Source organism: Rhinoraja longicauda, chromosome 8 (assembly GCF_053455715.1).
Source record: "Rhinoraja longicauda isolate Sanriku21f chromosome 8, sRhiLon1.1, whole genome shotgun sequence".
Classification (NCBI taxonomy): domain Eukaryota; kingdom Metazoa; phylum Chordata; class Chondrichthyes; order Rajiformes; family Arhynchobatidae; genus Rhinoraja; species Rhinoraja longicauda.
In genome coordinates this window covers 56935179-56956297 of record NC_135960.1, presented here as the reverse complement: position 1 = coordinate 56956297, position 21119 = coordinate 56935179, and the positions used below count along the sequence as shown (strand labels likewise).

The 21119-nt window shown below is 40.5% G+C and overlaps 1 protein-coding gene across 4 annotated transcripts in view; it reads left to right on the top strand.

The window, feature by feature from the left end:
* Positions 1-21119, top strand: part of pde1a (phosphodiesterase 1A, calmodulin-dependent) — a 366356-nt gene that overhangs the window by 298775 nt on the left and 46462 nt on the right. For all 4 annotated transcript variants that reach the window (XM_078404063.1, XM_078404065.1, XM_078404064.1 and 1 more), the window contains 2 exons: positions 16710-16823; positions 19769-19951. In XM_078404063.1, coding sequence (XP_078260189.1) covers positions 16710-16823; positions 19769-19951 — 297 coding nt within the window. The remainder of the gene's footprint in view (positions 1-16709; positions 16824-19768; positions 19952-21119) is intronic.

Below are 21119 nucleotides of genomic sequence, written 5' to 3'. Positions count from 1 at the left end.
GAACTTTTTTTTCTCATTTATTATATTGTTTACAGCGCACTATGTTTACATATTCTGTTGTGCTGCTGCAAGTAAGAATTTCATTGTTCTATCTGGAACATATGACAATAAAACACTCTCTCTCTCTCAATTATGGCAATTCTGTGCTTTGCACTGATTCCTTTCAGTCACACAACATTTTACATTAATCAAGTAATGCATGGTTGCTCCAAGCTGATCCATTTAGAAGAAGTCCAGAATTATGTGTTTAAATAATTTGCTGGATTGTTCTGGACACACACACACACACACACACACACACACACACACACACACACACACACACACACACACACACACACACACACACACACAACGCACACACACACACACACACACACACACACACACACACACACACACACACACACACACACACACACACACACGCACGCACACACACACACACACACACACACACACACACACACACACACACCCGCGACACAGCGGAGCAGCGGTAGAGTTTCTGCCTTACAGTTCTTACAGCGCCAGAGACCCGGGTTCAATCCTGACTACGGGTGCTGGCTGGATGAAGTTTGGGCATTCTCCCCATGATCGCTGGATTTCTCCAAGATTTTTGGTTGCCTCCCGCACTCCAAAATTGTACAGGTTTGGCTTGGTATAAGCGTAAATTGTTCCTCGTGTGCGTAGGATAGTGTTAGTGCGGGGATTGCTGGTCGATATCGATGGGCCTGTTTCTGCGTATATATATGGGCCTATATATATATATATATATATATATTTGATAGGGAGTGCAATTCAAGTTTTGGAGTGGTACAAAGCATTTGAATGTAATAAATGATGAAGAGCATTGTAACAGGGTGCAGGAAGAGATGAACAAGTGAAATGGAGAGGCATGTGGCAGTGGAATTTAATGCAGGTAAGCTTGATAGTCTGTGCTAAGTGTGTTGCAGGTGATAGTATATTTCAGGTGAAACAATATGGAAGAGACGGCGTAACTATTTTTTTGAGGAAACTATGTTTACAAACCTTTTTAAACTTTAGGGCATATTAAATAATAAGATGATTAGGAACACTGTTATGATAATTGGCTTTGTAATTTTGAGTATTAAATCATCAACACCAGCAGGCATGCTAAATCATTTATATATCACTAGTAAAAACAAAGAACTGCAGATGCTGGTTTACACAAAAGGACGCAAAGTGCTGGAGTAACTCAGTGGGTCAGGCGGCATCTCTGGAGAACATGGAAAGGTGACGTTTCGGGTCAGGACCTTTCCTCAGACAGATTGTTGGGAGGAGGGGACATCTCACTAGTTATGTCTGAGATGCAATATTGTGCGGTATTTCTGGTCCCTTATTTTAGGAGGGATATCAAAGCAGAGCAACTTTTCCAGAGGGGTAATATGACATGGAACATCAACTAAATGAAGGGAAGACAGGTTTGTAGGGATATGGACCAAGCGCAGGCAGGTGGCCGGTGTGGGCAAGTTGGGCCGAAGGGCCAGTTTCCACACTGTATCACTCTATGACTCTATGACCAAAGAAAATTGTGGGGTGTCCTTTTGGAACAATAGAGAAAACTTGTTTCTCTGGCAAGCAACTTGGTAAATAACTGGCCAAGATTTAGAGAGAAAATTAGATTTTGCTTGTTGTACAATGTGTTAATAAAAGCAGGACTCCACCGCCTGAAAGACTACCAAAATTAAAACCCACTAAAACTTCCAAAAGACATTTGGACATGATGCCGAAGATCAACACTAAGAATGTGCAGAACTGCTATATGTTTGGTAATTAGCACATGATGATTAGCCCTTATGATAAGAAATGGAGATGGAAGATTTTAGGTACCTGTGAGATTTTAGGCTACTGCCCAATTTGAAATTTATGGTTTTATATGGTGGTTTCAACAGTAATTCTACTTTCGGCAAAAATATCATAAACTCACATTTTCTACAGTGCAACTATCCAACTGTGAAATAGCTGAAACATTTCTTAATGCAATTAAGAATAGTCACTTCAAGTGGAATGTTTTTTTGTTGTAAACTAAGTCTGATAAACAAGGCAATGTAAAAGTATGGTACAAAGACCATCTGAGAGGGGAAAAATGCACGTTATCTTGAAAGAATTGCCACAAATCTGAAATATATTGAAAGTGGTCTCTTTCCAAAAATATTAATCATTTACCTGGCACATGCAAAGGCAAGAGGATAAAAGCGAACCAACTCTGCCAGACAGGGAATCTTCACAGAGCAGGACATGTCACTGCACTTTATTATTTCTGAAATGTTAACCTGCTTTCCAGCATCAAAGGGCATGGAGTGAGGAGAGATATAAATAACTTCTAAAATGTAATGGTTTAGATAAAATGGTCGAGTTTGATATCAATCACACGATGGAATGAAATGAAAAGCTTAGCACTTGGTTTAATGTTGAACTCCGAAAGGAACTGAAATACTCCTCAGTGTGGCAACTGTATTAGAGGAAGGGCGCAGAAGGCATTTTATGTCACTGTTTACGAATAGAGTGCACGACTTGAAAGATTAATGGAATAGGAAACAAACTTTCAAATGATTTGGTGCAAAGTTAAAAAGGAATACATTTAAGAACGATGGCAAGCAGACAACTGCACAGTGACAGTAACAAAGGTAGCTGTGTGGAGGTTGCGAAATATGAGGTGCTGTTCCCTATGAGGGAAATGTAGAAAATATGTAGAAAATATGAGGTGCTGCCAGATTTGCCGTCATTTTCAAGGTCCGGTTTTTATAGGTGTAGAGTTCTTAACCTGACCATGAAAGCCCATTGTCCTGGAGACATTGCAGGGTCGTACTGGCCAAGTTTGTTGACAGTGACCTGGCAATTTAATAATTTCTGCGGGTGATCTCCAACATTGCACTGTGCACTGTCCTCATTGTCATGTAGATAATGACGATCATCCTTCCTGCTTCTATTCGCAATGTTGATGCAGATCTACAGTGGAGCTCATGGCTAGCAGTCATTCCCACTGACAAATCCAGCATGCTATGTGAGTTGTTACTAATCTTGTTGTCTCCTAGTTGCTTGTTTTCTTAATGTCCACAAGAATCCAACATAATAATCTGTATTCTTCAGGATCTGAATCATATCTTGCTTAATGATTAGAATAGGTACTGATCGATTCTAAGGCGTAAACTTTGGGTAAATGTATTAAGTGTGAAGATTCAGCATTGCATTCTTGATGTTCTGGTGCTGTTTTATTAAGATAGGATATAACAGTAAAACCTTTCATAGACACAAAATGCTGGAGTAACTCAGCAGGTCAGGCAACATCTGTGAAGAAAAAGAATAGGTGACATTTCAGGTCGGAACCCTTCTTCAGACTGCCATAGAGAGGGCAGAAGGCTGTCCGGGGGAGTCCACGAGGAGGACGACCATTGGAGTCGGGAGAAGGGGTCATCACTGGATGGTGAGGACTCCTTCCCTTAGAAAAAGGCATGGAGGTGAAGGCGACGGGAAAAAAAGCTCTACGTCACATACACCAGAACTCGTTAAGGTGGGGGCAGAGAGGTACAAAGGTAAGGCCTCTGTTGAGGACAGACCATTCTAAGTCAGAGGTAGGTCGGGTGGGGGAGGATAGTGAAAACACAACAAGGATGAGTTGGGGTCGGAGGACGGGCAGATGAGTTAGAGGAGGTGTAGGCGAGGCTCATCTGCAGTTCCTTCCTACATAAAACCTCTCATCCAATTATATATTGTGGATAAGTGCAAGCAGAGGACTGAAAGAGACTTTATATTGTTAATTGGTACTTTTATTGCACACGAGATGCAATAAAAATGAACTGCAGATGCTGGTTTATACCAAAGATAGACACAAAATGCTGAAGTAAGTCAGCGAGTTAGGAAGCACCTCTGGAGAAAATGGACAGGTGATGTTTCATTTTGTGTCTAACTTTTATTGCACAGTTTGGTTGAGACCTCAGTTCCTCTCATCCACGTATTGGAATTACAGATTGCTTTTATTTAAAGTGATTACACGTTCTGAATGTTTGCTGTCACGCTCGTACAAGCAGAGGGTTTATCTCAAAAGAGTATGGCCAAAATACTAAGAGAATGATTTAGTGGATGTGCCCCTGTTCCCATGAGACTTGTGACGACTCTCTTGAATTGAAAATCTGTCACAAGAGGCATGGTTTTGAATGAAACCCAATAATTGGTATGGGGATAGAGGAATGTGAGACTGCCTGTGCCCATTGAGTTTCATCGTGATAGTGGCTGGAAAGGAAAATCAGGTGAGCAAACCTTTCCTGCAACCCCCGAAGTTAAAATCTGCCCCACCCTCTTTAATATTTTTAGGTTGGTTCAAATCCAAAGTTGTATTTACATCAATTATTGAGGAGAAAGGAGGGTTCGAGTTGACGACTTGTCTTCTGGTTAGGTTACCTTTTATTTTGTTGCTGACCAAACGAGTGTGGGAAGTATTTTTTTGGCCTGCATTTAAAGTGACCTGCTGCTCTCATCGGGCAATAGGTATAGACGTGTGAAAACACACCTCCAGATTCAGGGCCAGTTTCTTCCCAGCTGTTATCAGGCAACTGCACCATATTGCCAACAACTAGAGAGCAGTCCTGAACTACTATCTACCTCATTGGAAACCCTCGGACTATATTTGATCAGACTTTACTAACTTTATCTTGCACTAAACAGTATTCACGTTATTCCCTTTATCATGTATCTGTCCGCAGTGAGTGGCTCGATTGTAATCATGTATAGTCTTTCCGCTGACTGGTTAGCACGCAACAAAGACTTTTCACTGTACCTCAGAACACGTGACAATAAACTAAAATCAAACTCGTTTTTGTCATTCTTTGTGGTGTGGCCTTAGAAATATTTCTGGTTGGAATTTTGGCCAGAGCATTGATGTTTACTAACTTCACATTCAATTTATTTGGTAACTTGTAGCTGTGAAAAGTTACACAAGTTGAACGTTAGCAACACAAAATACATGTCATTGTTGGTAGCAAAGTGATGTTAAAAAAACCTCTTCATGATATTTGTAAGAAGAATGAATATAATTTCTAATGTAATATTAACACATTTATAGTAATTTGATGAATCAGCAGAATATTAACCGGGCGAGCTAATGAACTCTGACAAGTGCTGTTAGCTCGGTTAAAATTACCCAAATATCAGATCTGCACGTAAAAGTTTGCCGAGATTTTAAAATTAAGTAATCCAGGATTTTACTACAAACTTACTTGCATGATTATGTGGTTCCGTCATTGGATTGCTGCCATTTTCCAAATGGTAGTGGGTGGGAAATATAGTTGTGTTGCACCTGATTGTAGCTACAGTAACACCACAGATAACTGGGGAACTCTCATATGTTAGATGAGTGTCTGACAGACTTGTGGCTTACCCCACATTGTCATTTTGTGTGCTAAAGGTTATTGGAACTTAATCTAGGCCAGCACTTCTAGGTTGAGCCTTTTACTGTGAAATATTGTCCTGTTCAAGAATGGAAAGGAAGAGGAGCATTAGAGGGACATTACACAAGTCAACATCAACAAGGCAGCAGCAGTCCCACAATCAAGAAGCTTAATGTGCTGGCAACTGCCCCATTAAGCCATTTTGAATAATCCTATCTCAGAGAGAGTGGTGAATCTGTGGAATTCTCTGCCACAGAAGGTAGTTGAGGCCAGTTCATTGGCTATATTTAAGAGGGAGTTAGATGTGACCTTTGTGGCTAAAGGGATCAGGGGGTATGGAGAGAAGGCAGGTACGGGATACTGAGTTGGATGATCAGCCATGATCATATTGAATGGCGGTGCAGGCTCGAAGGGCCGAATGGCCTACTCCTGCACCTATTTTGTTTCTATGTTTCTATATTCTCTGGGGTATTCGCTTGGGCAGCTTACAACCCAGCAGAAGGAATCTTGATTTCTCTAATTTCAAGTAACCCTTGCATTCCCGCTCTCTCCACCCCTCACCCACCTAGTCATCCTGCTAGTTTCACTGTCATCGTACTTAGTTTCACTGTTTGTATCCACTCATTATCACCTTTTCCACGGCCAACATTGTACCACTGTGGGCTCTACCTTTCCTTGATTATTGTTGCTGGCTTTGATTTGTTCTTTTCATACCTTTCATTCATTTGTTCTTTGCACCTTTTCATACCTCTAGTTTCCCTCTCCCCTGAATATCAGTCTGAAGAAAGGTCTTGACCTGAAATGTCACCTATTCCTTTTCTCCAGAGATGCTGCCTGACCCATTGAGTTACTCATGTATGTGGTGTCTCTTCTCTACTAATGCTCTCCTTAAAACTAACTTGAACAATGGAAATACAAGTTAATTGTACAAGGAGAGACTTGTATTTATCTCTTTCCCATTTCTAGCATTGAATGTTTCTCCTTCCTTAGATGCTGCCTGACCTGCAAGTTCTTCCAATGTTTTCAGTTTCTATTTCAGATTTCCTGCATGAGCAGTTAAAAAAAAAATATTATAACCAGCTTGTCCGAACTTGAAGATACAGGCAAAAATATACATATAAAACATAACTTTGTGTAGATGCATAGGAATAGTCAAGTATACTTACAGAAATCTTGCTGTTTAACAAAACAGGTGGCATTTTTAGATATTTATTCTGAGAAGATTTGCATTGATATAACGAAGATAGACACAAAAAGCTGGAGTTACTCAGCGGGACAGGCAGCATCTCTGGAGAGAAGGAATGGGTGACGTTTTGGGTCAAGACCCTTCATTGATATAACGTTGTTTGATTAAATTAAATTCAGCTCATAAGCCATTCAGTTTTCTGACGTCTGAAACTGTTTCTCAGATGCCACTGAGTAAATACCAGAGAACTATTTCAGCAGCTCCATTTCCTTGAGGCAAGTGAAGGATTGACATACGCCAAGGGTAACCGTACTTGAAGAGTGAATGACTTGGTTTATTGGCAGCTCACCTCAGCCATTTCTAGAACTGAACTGAATTGATGCTAGGGTCATTTGACTCATTGATTTTTCACTACTGTCTCATTTTGTTTAGAAAATAAATTTGTAGCATATGTCTGAAATGGAGGAAAATCCTCTCTCCTATCATTTGCAGTAACAGATCTAGGGTTTTTTTCAGTTTTAACTAATTTTAGAAAGGAGAAAAGAAAAGCAAGCAGAAGGATTCTTTGGGAAAATTGCTTTATATTTATTTCACCAAAATAGTTAAGTACCAGCGATAAAATGCCGTGCAAAATGTACAATTTACTTTCAGGATGCTCTCAAGATATACGTGTGTACCCTTAACCAATTCCACTTGTTTGCGGGCTTCACTGATAGTGGCTGGGTGGTAGCGGGAAACAAAAGAGAAAACATGGTTGGAAATTGGACAGAAGATGTGTGAGTAATTATGTGGGTTAAAAAGATTTTGGTGAAAATAGAGTTCGTGGAAATCTTGAACCACCATAAGTACTAAAGAAATGACATATCTGTGGTTATCAGCAAACTCTGCACAGATGGACTTTCACACAAACATTTAAAAAAATCATTCCCAACCTCTGGAATAACACAGATGTTACTCACAGAAACTATAACTTAGGTAAAAAAATAAGCACAAAATAAGAAGAAATTGTTAATAAATGTGTTTGAGCCTTTTTTTGTCGACAGATGCTGATGGACTCATTGAGTTCCCCCCCAGCAGATTCGAGCATCTGCAGTCTCTTGTGTCTTGATGACACAAAGGAGTACTTTCCCCATTTGAAAAACTTTCGAGAATTATTTTCAATGTGTTGCCAGCATGCTAAGTAATGTTAAAAAAAAAACATTAACTGTGATGGAAACCTAAGGTACACAGTGATCCATCTGTAAGAACAAGTTTAGGTTCTATAATGATAAGAATGACAATTGGAGGAATTATCTAAAGGCTGACGTTGGGATTGTGTAAGTACACAATTCCCTCTGTTGAGCAAGATTATGCAAAATCTCTACATATGTAACAAATTATGCTTAAAGAGACAGAAGCAGATTGAAATTTGGTGCATCTTTGAAGCTTTTTTCATAATCAAAATTAATATATTTTGCCAAACAACAATAATAACTGAAAAATACCCCAAAACAAAAACAAAACACAAGGAATTCAAATCCCATTTACACCATGAGTAATTTCATGGATCTTGTGAGCTCATTGGAATAATATGATCTGCTAGTGGATGTAATGTTGTTTTGTGACATAAAAGGCACCAAGGGGTTAGGAGGGGGTTGAACGTCGGGGGAGATCAGGAATTTGGCATTGAGTTAGAGGAAGGGTGGCTGAGTTGCTGCCTAACAGCGCCAGAGAACCGTGTTCGATCCTGACTGTGAGTGCTGTCTGTACAGGGTTTGTAATTTCTCCCCGTGACCGCGTGGGTTTTTCCCAGATGCTCCAGATTCCTCCCACACTCCAAAGACGTAAAGGTTTGCAGGTTAGTTTGGCTCTTTCCGTGCCATATCTCTAAACTAAACTAAACTCAACATAAAATTATTACATTGAATGGCAGAGCAGGCACAGAGACCTGACTGGTCTTTCCAGCTTTGTTTTTTTCTGTTCCATTCATCCTTACCTTTTGTACAGTAGTACAGGTTGGACTAAAGATTTAAATCAAGCGAAGGAGCAGATTTGTACCCTTTGCAACATTATGGTTTTTCAACACATATGCCTGGAAATTCAGCTCTGACAGGTGGCACAAAATTCATAGAACCATAGAGTTGTACAGCACAGAAATGGGCCCTTTGGCCTATCGCATCCATGCTGGCCGATTTGCCCATCTATATTAATCCCCTTTGCTGTGCTAGGACCATATCCTTCCCTATTTAAATGTCTGTCTAAATTCCACCAGCTCCTCTGGCAGGGGTTGCAGATTTCATTCACTTTCCGTTTAATTCAGTAGAATAAATTCTGGAGGCAGAATTCAGCCTGCTGGCAATTCAGCACATATCCCACTTTTTATTTTATTTTAGTACTTTCTCAGTTGCATTATCATATCTTCTGGAGGCACAAGAAACTGCAGATGCAAAAACCTTGAGCAAAAAGTAATTGCTAGAAGAACTCAGCGAGTTCGAACGCAGCATGTGTGGAGAGAAATTAACTGGCGGTGTTTCAGGTCGGGGCTGTTTGAAGAAGGGTCCCAACATGAAATGTTGTCTGTCCGTTTCCCTCTGTGGGTGCTGCCTGACCTGTGGGGTTCCTCCAGCAATCTGATATTTGCTTATCACATCTTCTGTTATTTAATCTCTCTCACCTTGCATTGTTTCACAGACCTCCTATGATTTATGTCCTCTCTTCTCCTCCCCCCTACCACACCTATCCTCCCCCTTCCCCCCCCCCCCCCCCTACTCACCTCCACTTCATGCCCCAACCCATGGATTTCTCTGCATCTTTTTTCACTAACTCTTCTCTGATTTGATGGCAGGTTATTGACTTGAATTTCCATTCTGTTTCACTCCACATTTGCTGCCTGGCCTTTTTGTGTATTTCCAGCACATTAGATTTTATTTTAGATTTCCATCATTTGCGTTGTTTTGCTTTTGGAGTTATACTTTACAATTTATTCAGAGTTCTGAAATATTTGAATGATAGATATTTTTGTAGAAATCTTGTAGACATTTATGAAAATGTAAATCTTGTATAATTCTGCATAGTTTTGCATTTTAATTAGCATCAAATGTAGTTCCCTTCAGAACTGAGTTAGTTAGTGAACCTAGAGATGCAAAATAATGAACAATATTTCTGCTACAAAATACTTACTGTGGAATTAAAATTATTTTAAAATCCTTCCAATTCACTATTAACAACTTCTCAGTAACTTGAAAAATGTTGAAACATAGACATAGAAAATAGGTGCAGGAGGAGGCCATTTGGCCCTTCGAGCCAGCACCGCCATTCAATATGATCAGTACCCACAATCAGTACCCCGTTCCTGCTTTCGTCCCATATCCCTTGATTCCGTTAGCCCTAAGAGCTGTATCTAGCCCTCTCTTGGTGTCAGGCATTCCTGCTACGACTGTGTGGAAGGTAAAAATTGCAGTGATTCAAGACTTTTATCTCATCGCAAAGCACCTCATAACCAGTGAAGTTTGTAAAATGCAGCTGCTGCTGTTGAAAGTATGCAAGAAGTATGAGTGAGACTTGGCCATAAGACTCCTTGAGCCCACTTTACCATTCAATAAGATCTTGTCCTCATCTCCATTTACTTGCCAGATCTCCTTCACCTTTGATTGTCCTGGAATTGAAAGACCTATTTTGACCCATAATATTCTCAATGATTCAACATTTACAGTTCTCTAAAGCAGAGGATTTCTAAAGTTCACAAGCTTTTCAAGAAGAAATTCTTCCTCATATTTTCCTGGATATTTTTAAGGCGGTGATTGATAGATTCTTGATTAGTAACGGTGCCAGGGGTTATGGGTAGAATGCAGGAGAATGGGGTTGAGAGGGAACGATAGATCAGCCAAGATTAAGTGGCGGAGTAGACTTGATGGGCCAAATGGCCTAATTCTGCTCCTAGAACCTATGAAATGAACTCATCTCAGTCCTGAGTGGCAGGCCCCTTATATCAGTCCTTAATTATCTCACAAGGTAAATATCCTCATAGCATCTATCCTGTCAAGGATCCTGAGTATCTAATAGTCATCTCCCCTTCTTCTAGACTCCCAATGGTTCAGATTGATTCCTCGCAACCTTTCACTCATCAACTACCTCATCCCAGTAATTGGCCGAGTGAATTATCACTGTACCATCACCAAGAGAATGTGTGGTTCCTTAAATAAGGACACCAAACATTGTTTAGTGTAGAGATACAACATGGAAACAGACCCTTCGGCCCACCGAATCCATGCCGGCCAGCGATCACACTTACACCAGTTCTATGTTATCCCAGTTTCACATTCTACTCACTCGGGGCAATTTACAGCAGCCAATTAATTTACAAACCTGCACACTTTGAGAACGTGGGCGGAAACTGGAGCACCTGGAAAAAAAACCATGCGATCACAGGGTGAATATACAAACTGTGTACATACAGACAGCACCCGTAGTCAGGATAGAAAGCGGATCTGTGGCACTGTAAGGCAGCAACACTGTGTCACTGTGCTGCCCTTTGTGGTATACAGTGTGAGTGGGCTCCAGGCCCTGTACAGATGCAGCCAGACTTACCTACTCTACCACTGTGTCACTGTGCTGCCCTTTGTGGTATACAGTGTGAGTGGGCTCCAGGCCCTGTACAGATGCAGCCAGACTCACCTACTCCACTGCTTCATTTTCTATCAAGGAAGATCAACATTCCATCTGTCTTCTTATTAACTTGCTCGGCCTGCATTCCAGCCTCCCTCATTTCTTGTATGATCTACCTGGATCACCACATTGGAGTGTCTTGTCATTTAAAAATAATATTCTAGAGGCAAATGCAATAGATTCAAAAACATAATATTTTAAAACTTTAAAAAAGTAGCCTGCTTCGTTACTCCAGTACATTGTGTCCCTTTATGTAAGCCGGCATCTACATTTCTTGTTTTCAGCTTGACTAGCAATAAACTGATACAAGAAACTGCAGATGCTGGTTATGTAACTCAGTCAGTCAGGCAGCATCTTTGGAAACACATGGATATGTGACATTTTGGGTTGGACTTTGCATCAGAAACTTTAGCGTCTGAAGAATGGTCCTGACCCTAAACATCATCTATCCATGTTCTCCAGAGGTGCCTCCTGACCCACTAAGCTACTCCATGATTTTGTGTCTGAACTAGTTAAGTTTTTTTTAATGGAAAAGAGAATGTTGACAAGCATACCAAAACTTCTGAATGTTCCTTTATACCTGCCTTGACATATTTAACACCCCCCTCGTTTACTGGGACAGTCATCATGGACTTTACTTTGTAATCTTACACAAAGGATAGGACATGTGCAAATGCTGCCCTTTCTCAGTATAGCATTAGACAGTTGCCTCACTTCATTTGTTTATGCTCTGAACTGCAGCTTGGACCCATAACCTGGAACTCAAAGGAAATTCTACCACCAATTAATCCAAACTGACACAACATTTACTTTCTCTATTCTTTCTGTTTAAAACAAAATATATACAATCTGACACTGAATTACTTCCATAAGTAAAACTTCCTGTTTCACCACCATCTTGTCGGCCCATAATAAATAATCTCACCAAACCTACTCCCAAGTTTTCAAACTATTGTTCGAGCTACATCAGGCCAGTGAATAAAAGTAAGTGACACCACACAGAATATTCTTATTCGGCTTAAAATGGCAAATTGTCCCTGTTGCTTGGAGTTAGGTTTGCATTTGTCTCTTAGGGAAGGATTTGCAATAACAACCAAACATAAATAATCCATTTTGTCATTATCCTTACAGTAGTGGTCTTAAAAGGAAATAGGAAGATTTGATTTGCTGTAGCCTCTATCACGCCCCTCTCAGGACATCCCTAATTCTTTATCCACCGAAGTAACTATTTAAAAAAAAGATATGTGTCAGCCAATTTACACACAGCAGGTTTGTACAAATATTGATAATAATGTCATAATGTGCACATATTTTTAGTCATACTAAGCAATGAACAAATACTGCACCCCAACCATGATGCCTCCATTTTCCCTTGAAATAGTGCAAAAAATCTTTTCTACATGAGAGAGCAGATCAGACCACAATTTAATGCTTCATCTGAAAGAAGGCACCTCGAACGCAGTGGTAAACATACTCTGCCAGGCTAGAGTCTGTGCCTGGATCTTCATATTGACGTCCATGGAGTTTGACTTGAATTCAGAACATTGTTACATGGAGGCTAGAACGTTACAAACTATATGACAGTGAACATGTAGAACATTAAACAGTCCAGCACAGGAACAGACCCTTCAGCCCACAATGTCCATGCTAAACATGATACCAAGATAAACGAATCTCCTCTCCGGCTCGTAAACCATATCCCTCCATTCACTGCATATCCATGTGCCTATCCAAATGCCACTAATGCACCTTCCTCCACCACTGCCCCTGACAGCGTATCCCAGGCACCCACCACCTGCTGTGTTAGAAACTGGCCTGGTTCATCTCCTTTAAACTTTACCCACCTCCCCTTAAAGCTCTTCCCTTTGGTTGATACCCAGGAAAAAGTTCTGATTGACTATCCAATATATGCCACTCATAATTTTATATGCTTCCATGCCTCAACCTCTGACATTTCAGAGAAAGCAATCTAAGTTTGTTCAAACGCTCAATAACCACTAATCTAGGCAGCATTCCAATAATCCTGCAAATTAACATTTTTACTGATACATAAAGTTTTAATAATGGAAAAAATGCCCCAGGTTCTCTTTTAATTCCATGTAGTTAGACTAAGTGATATGAAATATGCATGTATAATCTTTGAAACATATTGTGAATTGGAAATATGCTCCGTTTCTGTGTGTTTAAGCTCGGAGATATTCATTTACTCAGGAACTAACTGTGGGACACACAATTATAACCGGGAATGCTAACAGCATGAAAATCCCCACACGGCACTTGAAGTCATGGATGGTATCATGCAACATGCTAATGGATTTCACAGCAGCAAAGTGAGATTTAATCATATTCTTAAGTTTCTCAGTAGTCGCATGATATCCTCAAATGATTTCTGTAAGAAAATTAGCAGATACAAATTGCAGTGGAAAGCTAAGTGATTAGAGGAATGAAGCCTATATGATTCTTTTGTTAAGCATAAAATTTGACCCCGATGCCGGCAATGGGTTGGTGACAGGGGTGGACTGAGATGCCAACTATGTTCACACATTTGTAGCTCTATTGATGTGTGTAGCATGCAGTGTACATGGCTCTATTGATGCATGTAGCATGCAGTGTACATGGCTCTATTGATGCGTGTAACATGCAATGTACATGGCTCTATTGATGCATGTAGCATGCAGTGTACATGCACACACACACATGTGCACGCACACACACGTACACACACATACACACACATGCATGCACACACACACGCACACACACACACACTCACACACTCACCCGCATGCACGCATGCACACACACATGTCCACGCACATATACACACACGCACACACGCACACACATCTGTCCAAATAATTTTCTTTAGCTTTGCCTTCCCCATCCCCTCCCATGCCTGGTTCCATCTGCCCATTACCGCTCCCCTCTGTTTCCACCCATCACCCAGCAGCCACTGACCTATCCCTCTCCCATCTGCTTCCACCTGCCCCTCGTCCCTCTTGCATCTGCTTCCACCTACCACCTACCAACAGCTCTCTCACCTTTCCCTCGCACTGTTCGTCTTTCCTCTTGACCAAAATCATTCCACATACACCTTTTGCCTGCACAGATGCTGCCTGACCTGTTGAGTTCTTTCTCGATTCTGTTTTGTTTTTGTGTTTGAAGGCTTGCCCGTAAATATAGTCAAATAGCATCATCTACCATGATGACTTACATTATCATGGTAGAGATGCTCTTTGACAACATGGAGAAGGTTTCTGCAGACCCCACACCTGTAGGCTTGCCTCTAGTTGAAGTGATTCCATTCCTTCATTGCCCCGCATGCACAACATGCCCTGATGTTCCATGCCTGATATCCTGGATGAGGTCATGATGCAGCAGTCTATTGTGAAGTTTTCACCCAAAGTAAAAAAAGCTGCTGGATGACAAGGCTGATCATGTCACTCTTCCCTTCCCTGTACAACCCAAGCAGATGTGGCAAAGTCCATGTGACAGAAGCCATGCTCATTCTGAGATGTAGTGGAGTATTGCATTAAATCAAATTCCTGCTACTTGGAGCACTTTGGTGGTATGATGCGATATGGTACGATAGAAATTGATCTGCCAACAGTCATAAAACCCAAGATACATGAAATTAAAGTGACGAGTGGAAAGGACTGGGGATGTGCAAAGATGTGGGGAGGGAGGGTGGGGGGTGGGGGAGGGGAGTCAGTCTACCCCACAACAGAAGGGGGTGTTGGTGGCTTGTGACACTCAACAGGGTCTAGGCAATTGTGCATCTGAATCTGACAAACATGAATGTTATGTTGAAGAGTTGGCTATACACGTAGGCTCTGTGGGACTTACAGAGAGGGTACGTTTTCCAACGCAGATGAATGTTAGTTGCAGGTACTGTGGCGGGATTGTACCACGTTGAGTAATGCGTGGGGTTGAAGGTGTGTTTTCTGGGACATGCCATTCGTAGCTCCATTCCCAGAACCTTGACCATGTGTCTGGGGTCATCCACCTTCCTGGGCCATTCTATCCAGCATTGGCCTCCACGGCAAACTCCTTCCACCATCCTCTGAATATGACCATTGAGCCTAGCCTGGATCCCTGTGGATCCCAATATCTCTCCCCTTTTCCAGCAAAGGTAACTTCAGAACATCGTGGTGTAGGCTCTCACCCTCATTGCCACATGAATCTTTTGGCAATCCACAATTTCTGACTTCCTCCTGAGACTTTAATTTAAGAGGTGCATCTAGTTTTAACTGATAGAAGCAAAACTTTAATATGTCTATGCCACTTAGGAAATTTGGCCATATTGTAATGTGCTAAAGCTTACAAATGCATGTTTAGAACTGGGTGAACATTGAAATCATTACATTTTAATGAGCAGGCTGCAGAAATGTTGTTCTCCCCCTTCACTGAGACAAATAGGCTCATGTTTATCATGTGTCACAATCCCAGCTGGTGTTTTTGGCAGCTCTCCTATTTGAATCCCCTGTCTTTGAGGTTTACCATGAGGTTTAAAGAATTTCTAAATCAAACTATAATATTATTCCACCTGCATTGGATATCAGTAAATGTAGTGCCTTGCTCTTTGGAGGTTTTCTCAGCCTACCAGCTACTAGCTGCATTCACAGGGCTGGATTTAATTACACAATAGACTTACATCAATGCTTTGAAACCTATTTTGACTTCCACCAGAATAATCTAACCAATTTTTCTCTGATGAGACTCCATCATGCTTATGAGCACAGACAATATTCAATATTTTCCTCTTATCTTTTGCTGCAAGGAACAATTGTCTTATGTGGCAGAAATCCAAATATCATTTAGCCATTGGTACAAGTATCAATCACACTTACTTGGTATTTGTGTGGAAGTTATGAAAGGTGTATTTCCTGGTACAGCACTTGCGTGCAATGTGAAGGCTTTTCTCTCCTTTTAAAATAGATTAATATTCAGGATGAAGATAAGACAGACTATAAAGTTAAGGTTCAATCTTCAGTATTCGTTGATAATTCTTTAGAATTACTTCATGAAGTCGAAAAGAATGGAGCACTTGTGAATACGTTGAAATAGCTCAAAGGGGAAAAGCATTACTGACCTGAAGCTTAGATAGTATAGCACATACAATGGTGCAAATGCAAGTTAAAATGCAACCACAACTGTTGATCTACATCTCCAAAGTGCTATAAAGTGCTATAACTCTGCGACAGTACAGTTGTAACTCGATCCATTGCCACTGCAATTGAAGAAGTCCCTTTATCAGATTCAGTTTAAACTTTTTGTAATACCTTTCTTAGGATCAGAGCCCTGATGTTATTAGCAGAACATCAACTGAAAGAGATGCCCTCACTTTTCATGCTTCTTCTTCTGTTAATAAAGACTTTATAGCCCTTTAGGATAAAGTGGTGTAAAAAATGGGAGAGTAACCCCTCTTTGTGGGTTTAAAAGATGTATAATGTAATCTCTTTCTATTTCAGGCTAAGATGTCTGGTGAAACAGCTCGAGAGAGGTGAGATCAACGTGACAGATTTAAAGAAGAATATTGAATATGCAGCCTCGGTACTGGAAGCAGTTTACATTGATGAGACAAGGTGATTTATTGCCTTTATATTTTGGCACCCTATAGTGCTTTGCATGTTATTTATTCACAGTCTTTAATGCTCATTTTGTGTGGTATGTTGACAAAAATTGCTTTCCCTGTTTACAATCTGAAAACAAACATTTTATTAATACTTTTGGCTCAGCCCGCAAAGCCTACATCCCTTGGAATGAATTTTTAAAAAATTGCACAATATTAAAAGGGCATTTTTTTTTAGGTACAGATTTACATAAGATTGCAGATCTTGTGATCTTTTTGGTATTAGAATTAATAACTGGAAAAACATTTGTGGGTTTGTGCAACTTTTAGGGCTACTGCCTGTGTTAAGGGTTCTGAACTGAAATATTTTCCTTTTGATTTTCAGTGTGTACCATCTTCATTATGATATTTGACAGTTTTACATTGATTTCCTCTTTAAATTAGTTGCTTGTTGTAGAACATAGCACAGTGAAAAAAATCTCAACTTGTGTAAATTATTTGTGTTATGCTTGAAAATCTAGCAAGGATTGCTTTTCAGCATCAACACATTAGAACTGGTCAAAAATGTAGCCACGAGTGGTAAAAACTGGAAGCAGTTTACATTGACGAGACAAGGTGAGTTATAGCCTTTAAATTTTGACACCCTAATGTGTTTTACAGGTGATTTATTCATAATGCCCATTTTGTGTGTATTTTGACAAGAATTGGCGTGGCCTACTTCGTCAAAGGAAAACACCATCAAAAAAGGGCAAATAACAGCTGACTGTTGGGAAGAACTGCAGATGCTGCTTTAAACCAAAGTTGGACACAAAATGCTGGAGTAACTCAGCGGGACAGGAAGCATTTCCGGAGAGAAGGAATGGGTGACGGTTCGGGTCGAAACGTTCAGTCTGATGAGGAAGGATCTCGACCTGAAACGTCACCCATTCCTCCTCTCCAGAGTTGCTGCCTGTCCTGCTGAGTTACTCCAGCATTTTGTGTCGATAACAGGTGACTGATCCGAATACATCCTGATGTTAAAGTCTGGCTGTCTATGTCTTAGAGCCTTACACATGCATTCCACCACAAAGTTCTGCTGTGTCTGTGTGTGAGGTGGAATGAATCTATTTTTCACTGTGCTCATGCAAGATTAGTTGCAAAGTACTCTTGATTTGGAAAACTATAAATATCTTCTGTGATGTCTTTGTTCAAATCTTTAGCTTTAGTTAATTGCATTCATCTATTTTAATATTGCATTTGACTATATTATCAGTTCTTAACAACAAATTTTGGAAGAGAAAATAATTGTGCCTTTACCCATCTTTCAGTTATCATGTTTTATGCTTATCAGACCATTAGAGGCAGCCATTTCCCATCCTAATATGACTGTAAAAAATTATAGGCAGAGCTATCCTAAATAGGAAAAGGAGTTAAGCTGCGCTTGTTGTAATGAAATATATGCAGGATTCAAGGATTCAGATCAATGATTGGAGAAATTACAAGGTGAAGAGCACAAATAACTATTTATTCGAGCAAAACACAAGAAAAACACAGAAAAACTCTCTTTCTCTCTCCTTGGTGAAGAACTTTTCTCTCCCCGAAGATGAAGCTCATGCTCTTATGGTAGAAGCATGTATTTATATAATAAATTTTATCTCTAAGAACAACAGGGGATTATGTGTTAAACTAGCTATCCTCCTTGGTACCATAATGGCGTGAGTTATGTGTCTTACCAGACACCGAGCTAGTCTCGGATGTCTCTGGGAAAGCAAAGCTTATCCTATCCTTGTTTTCCTAAGCAGGGTTCGAAATGCAGTGCTGCCAATTTAGCTGACAACTACATTTTAGCTCACACAGTCTGTTTTACCCTTATATTACACTTGTCTGATCCCTGAAGTTCTTGACATGTAATTAGCTGTTTTGTGTGTGATATCCACACGAAGATTGTTTGAAGATGCTAGAGGCATGCACCAAAAACATCGGCACATTGCTACCTTGAGTCCAAAATCAAGGATTCATCTGAAATTGAATGTCTATATTGAGGCTAATAACTTGGATGATATTGCTCTATCACCTGCAGCTAAACAAGTTGGAGCTGTGTTCTTTGGAGTTTAGAGGAATGAGGGGTGATCTTCGGGGTGAAACATTCATCCTGAGGGGGTATGGTGGAATAAATATTAAGATGTTTCCACTGGTGTCTAAAAGGGCATTCTGTAGTTACAAGGTAAAGGTACAGTCCTGCGCCTTTTGGAAGTTGTAACTGGAAGACGAACAAGAGATGTGTAATGGATGTTGCTTAATGTTGGGGCATCTTTTGCAAAACATAATATTGCAGATTAATAACATGGAAACAGTGTCTTACAAGGAATTTTGAAATTGGAGATATGTATTACATATTAAGAGAATCAAAAAGCAACATCTTCCATGTTTATAAATAGTATCATAAGAGGAGACAAAAAGAACAGAAGGAAAAATAAAGAGATTCAGAAGAGTTTTAAATAACTGCACCAATAGAAGGTAGATAGAGTTGAGCACATTGACTGGTGGAACCATTATGTAATTATTGTTAACAGAGTAACAGTTATGCATTGAATGGAACAGTATGAATCATGCTGGAAAACAATTTGGAAAACAATTTGGAAAACAATTTGGCTTGATGATTAAAATATCATGTAATTAAAATATGTCTGTGATGTTTGTAAAAGAAAAAGTCAGATAAGTTACTGCACTCAATGAGGAGAAGGAGGAAACACAATTCAAAAAAATGATATTCATGCGGCACATGGCAGGGATTTTAATCCATTGTAGAATATTGGTCATAATTAAGGTAATTTTGAAGAAAGATTTACTTTCTTTCTTTCAGGCAGCTCATTTGCTCGAGCTAAATTATCAAAGTACTCAACGGGCTGGTTGTGCCTCACTGTTTCTTTAGGGACAGAAGCTCCAGGTGTGAAGCCCTATTCTCTGTTTCTTCACCAGGCGTCTCCTGGACACTGAGGACGAACTGGGTGATATCCAGTCAGACTCCGTGCCATCAGAGGTTCGGGACTGGCTGGCATCCACCTTCACCAGGAAGATGGGCGTGATGAGAAGACGACCCGTGGAGAAGCCAAGGTTCCGCAGCATTGTTCACGCTGTTCAAGCCGGCATTTTCGTGGAAAGGTACACGGACGGGAATTCGCAATGCTATGATATTCGAGCTCCAAGTAGTATGGAGCCTTAAGGTCATAGAGTCATACAGCGTGGCAGCAGGCCCTTCGGCTCTATTTGCACACTGCTTGGTGTGGAAGAAATGAAATGGTCCCGAATGGGGTGTGTGAAATTATGAGGGGCATTGATATGGTTGACTGGAGGAAACACTTTCCCTATATCAGAGGATGAAAAAAATAGAGCTCATAGGTTTAGGGGAAGGGGGAAGAGATTCAGAATGGATAATAGGATGACCTTCAGAGAATGGTAAGTACCTGAGAGAATGGGTAAAGCTGGGTTACTGACCGCTTTTCCAATGAACACTTGAATTCTTGGGTAAAGAGGGCCATGGACTAAGAATGGGATGATTAGATTAATGCAGAAGGGTTCTCACTGGCTGCCATGGATGGGTTGGGTTGAATAGCCTGTTCCCATGCTGTACAATGTTATGATTCTGTGATGAGTGTATGATAAGCATTTGATGGCACTGGGCTGGAGTTTGGAAGGATGAGGGGGTCCTAATTGAAACAACTGAATAGTGAAAGGCCTGGATAGGGTGGATGCGGAGAGGGTGTTTCCACTAGTAGGAGAGTCTAGGACAAGAGGGCATACTCAAGAATAAAAGGGCACACCTTGAGAAAGGAGACGGGTGACGTTTCGGGTTGGAACCCTTCTTCAGATGGGTTCCTTCATGAAACCTAAGGAGAGCACCACCTCTGTCTGAAGAAAGGTTCCAACCCGAAATGCCACCCATTCGTTTTCTCCAGAGATGCTTCCTGGCCTGCTGAGTTACTCCAACACTTAGTGTCTAGATCACATAATGCTGCACATAAATGCAATCATGCCACGTTCAAGTACAATAGATAGAGCAATTAACTTTACTGCTGTATCAGAACTTACAATGCAAGTTTATAAGTGGATGACAATAATGATACCCAAGCCTTTGAATGGGAGTGCAAACCACAGTGAGTGCAGAAGAGATAATACAATGTAACTGGTATCTGCTTACATTACGGGATTTAACAGGGAAGTAAATTTCATCAAATGCATCAGGATAAACCCCATGGAGATTATATTCAGCATACAATCTCTCAAATGTATATCCGCAATGTCCAAATGGGTTAATCCATGCTTCCGTGCT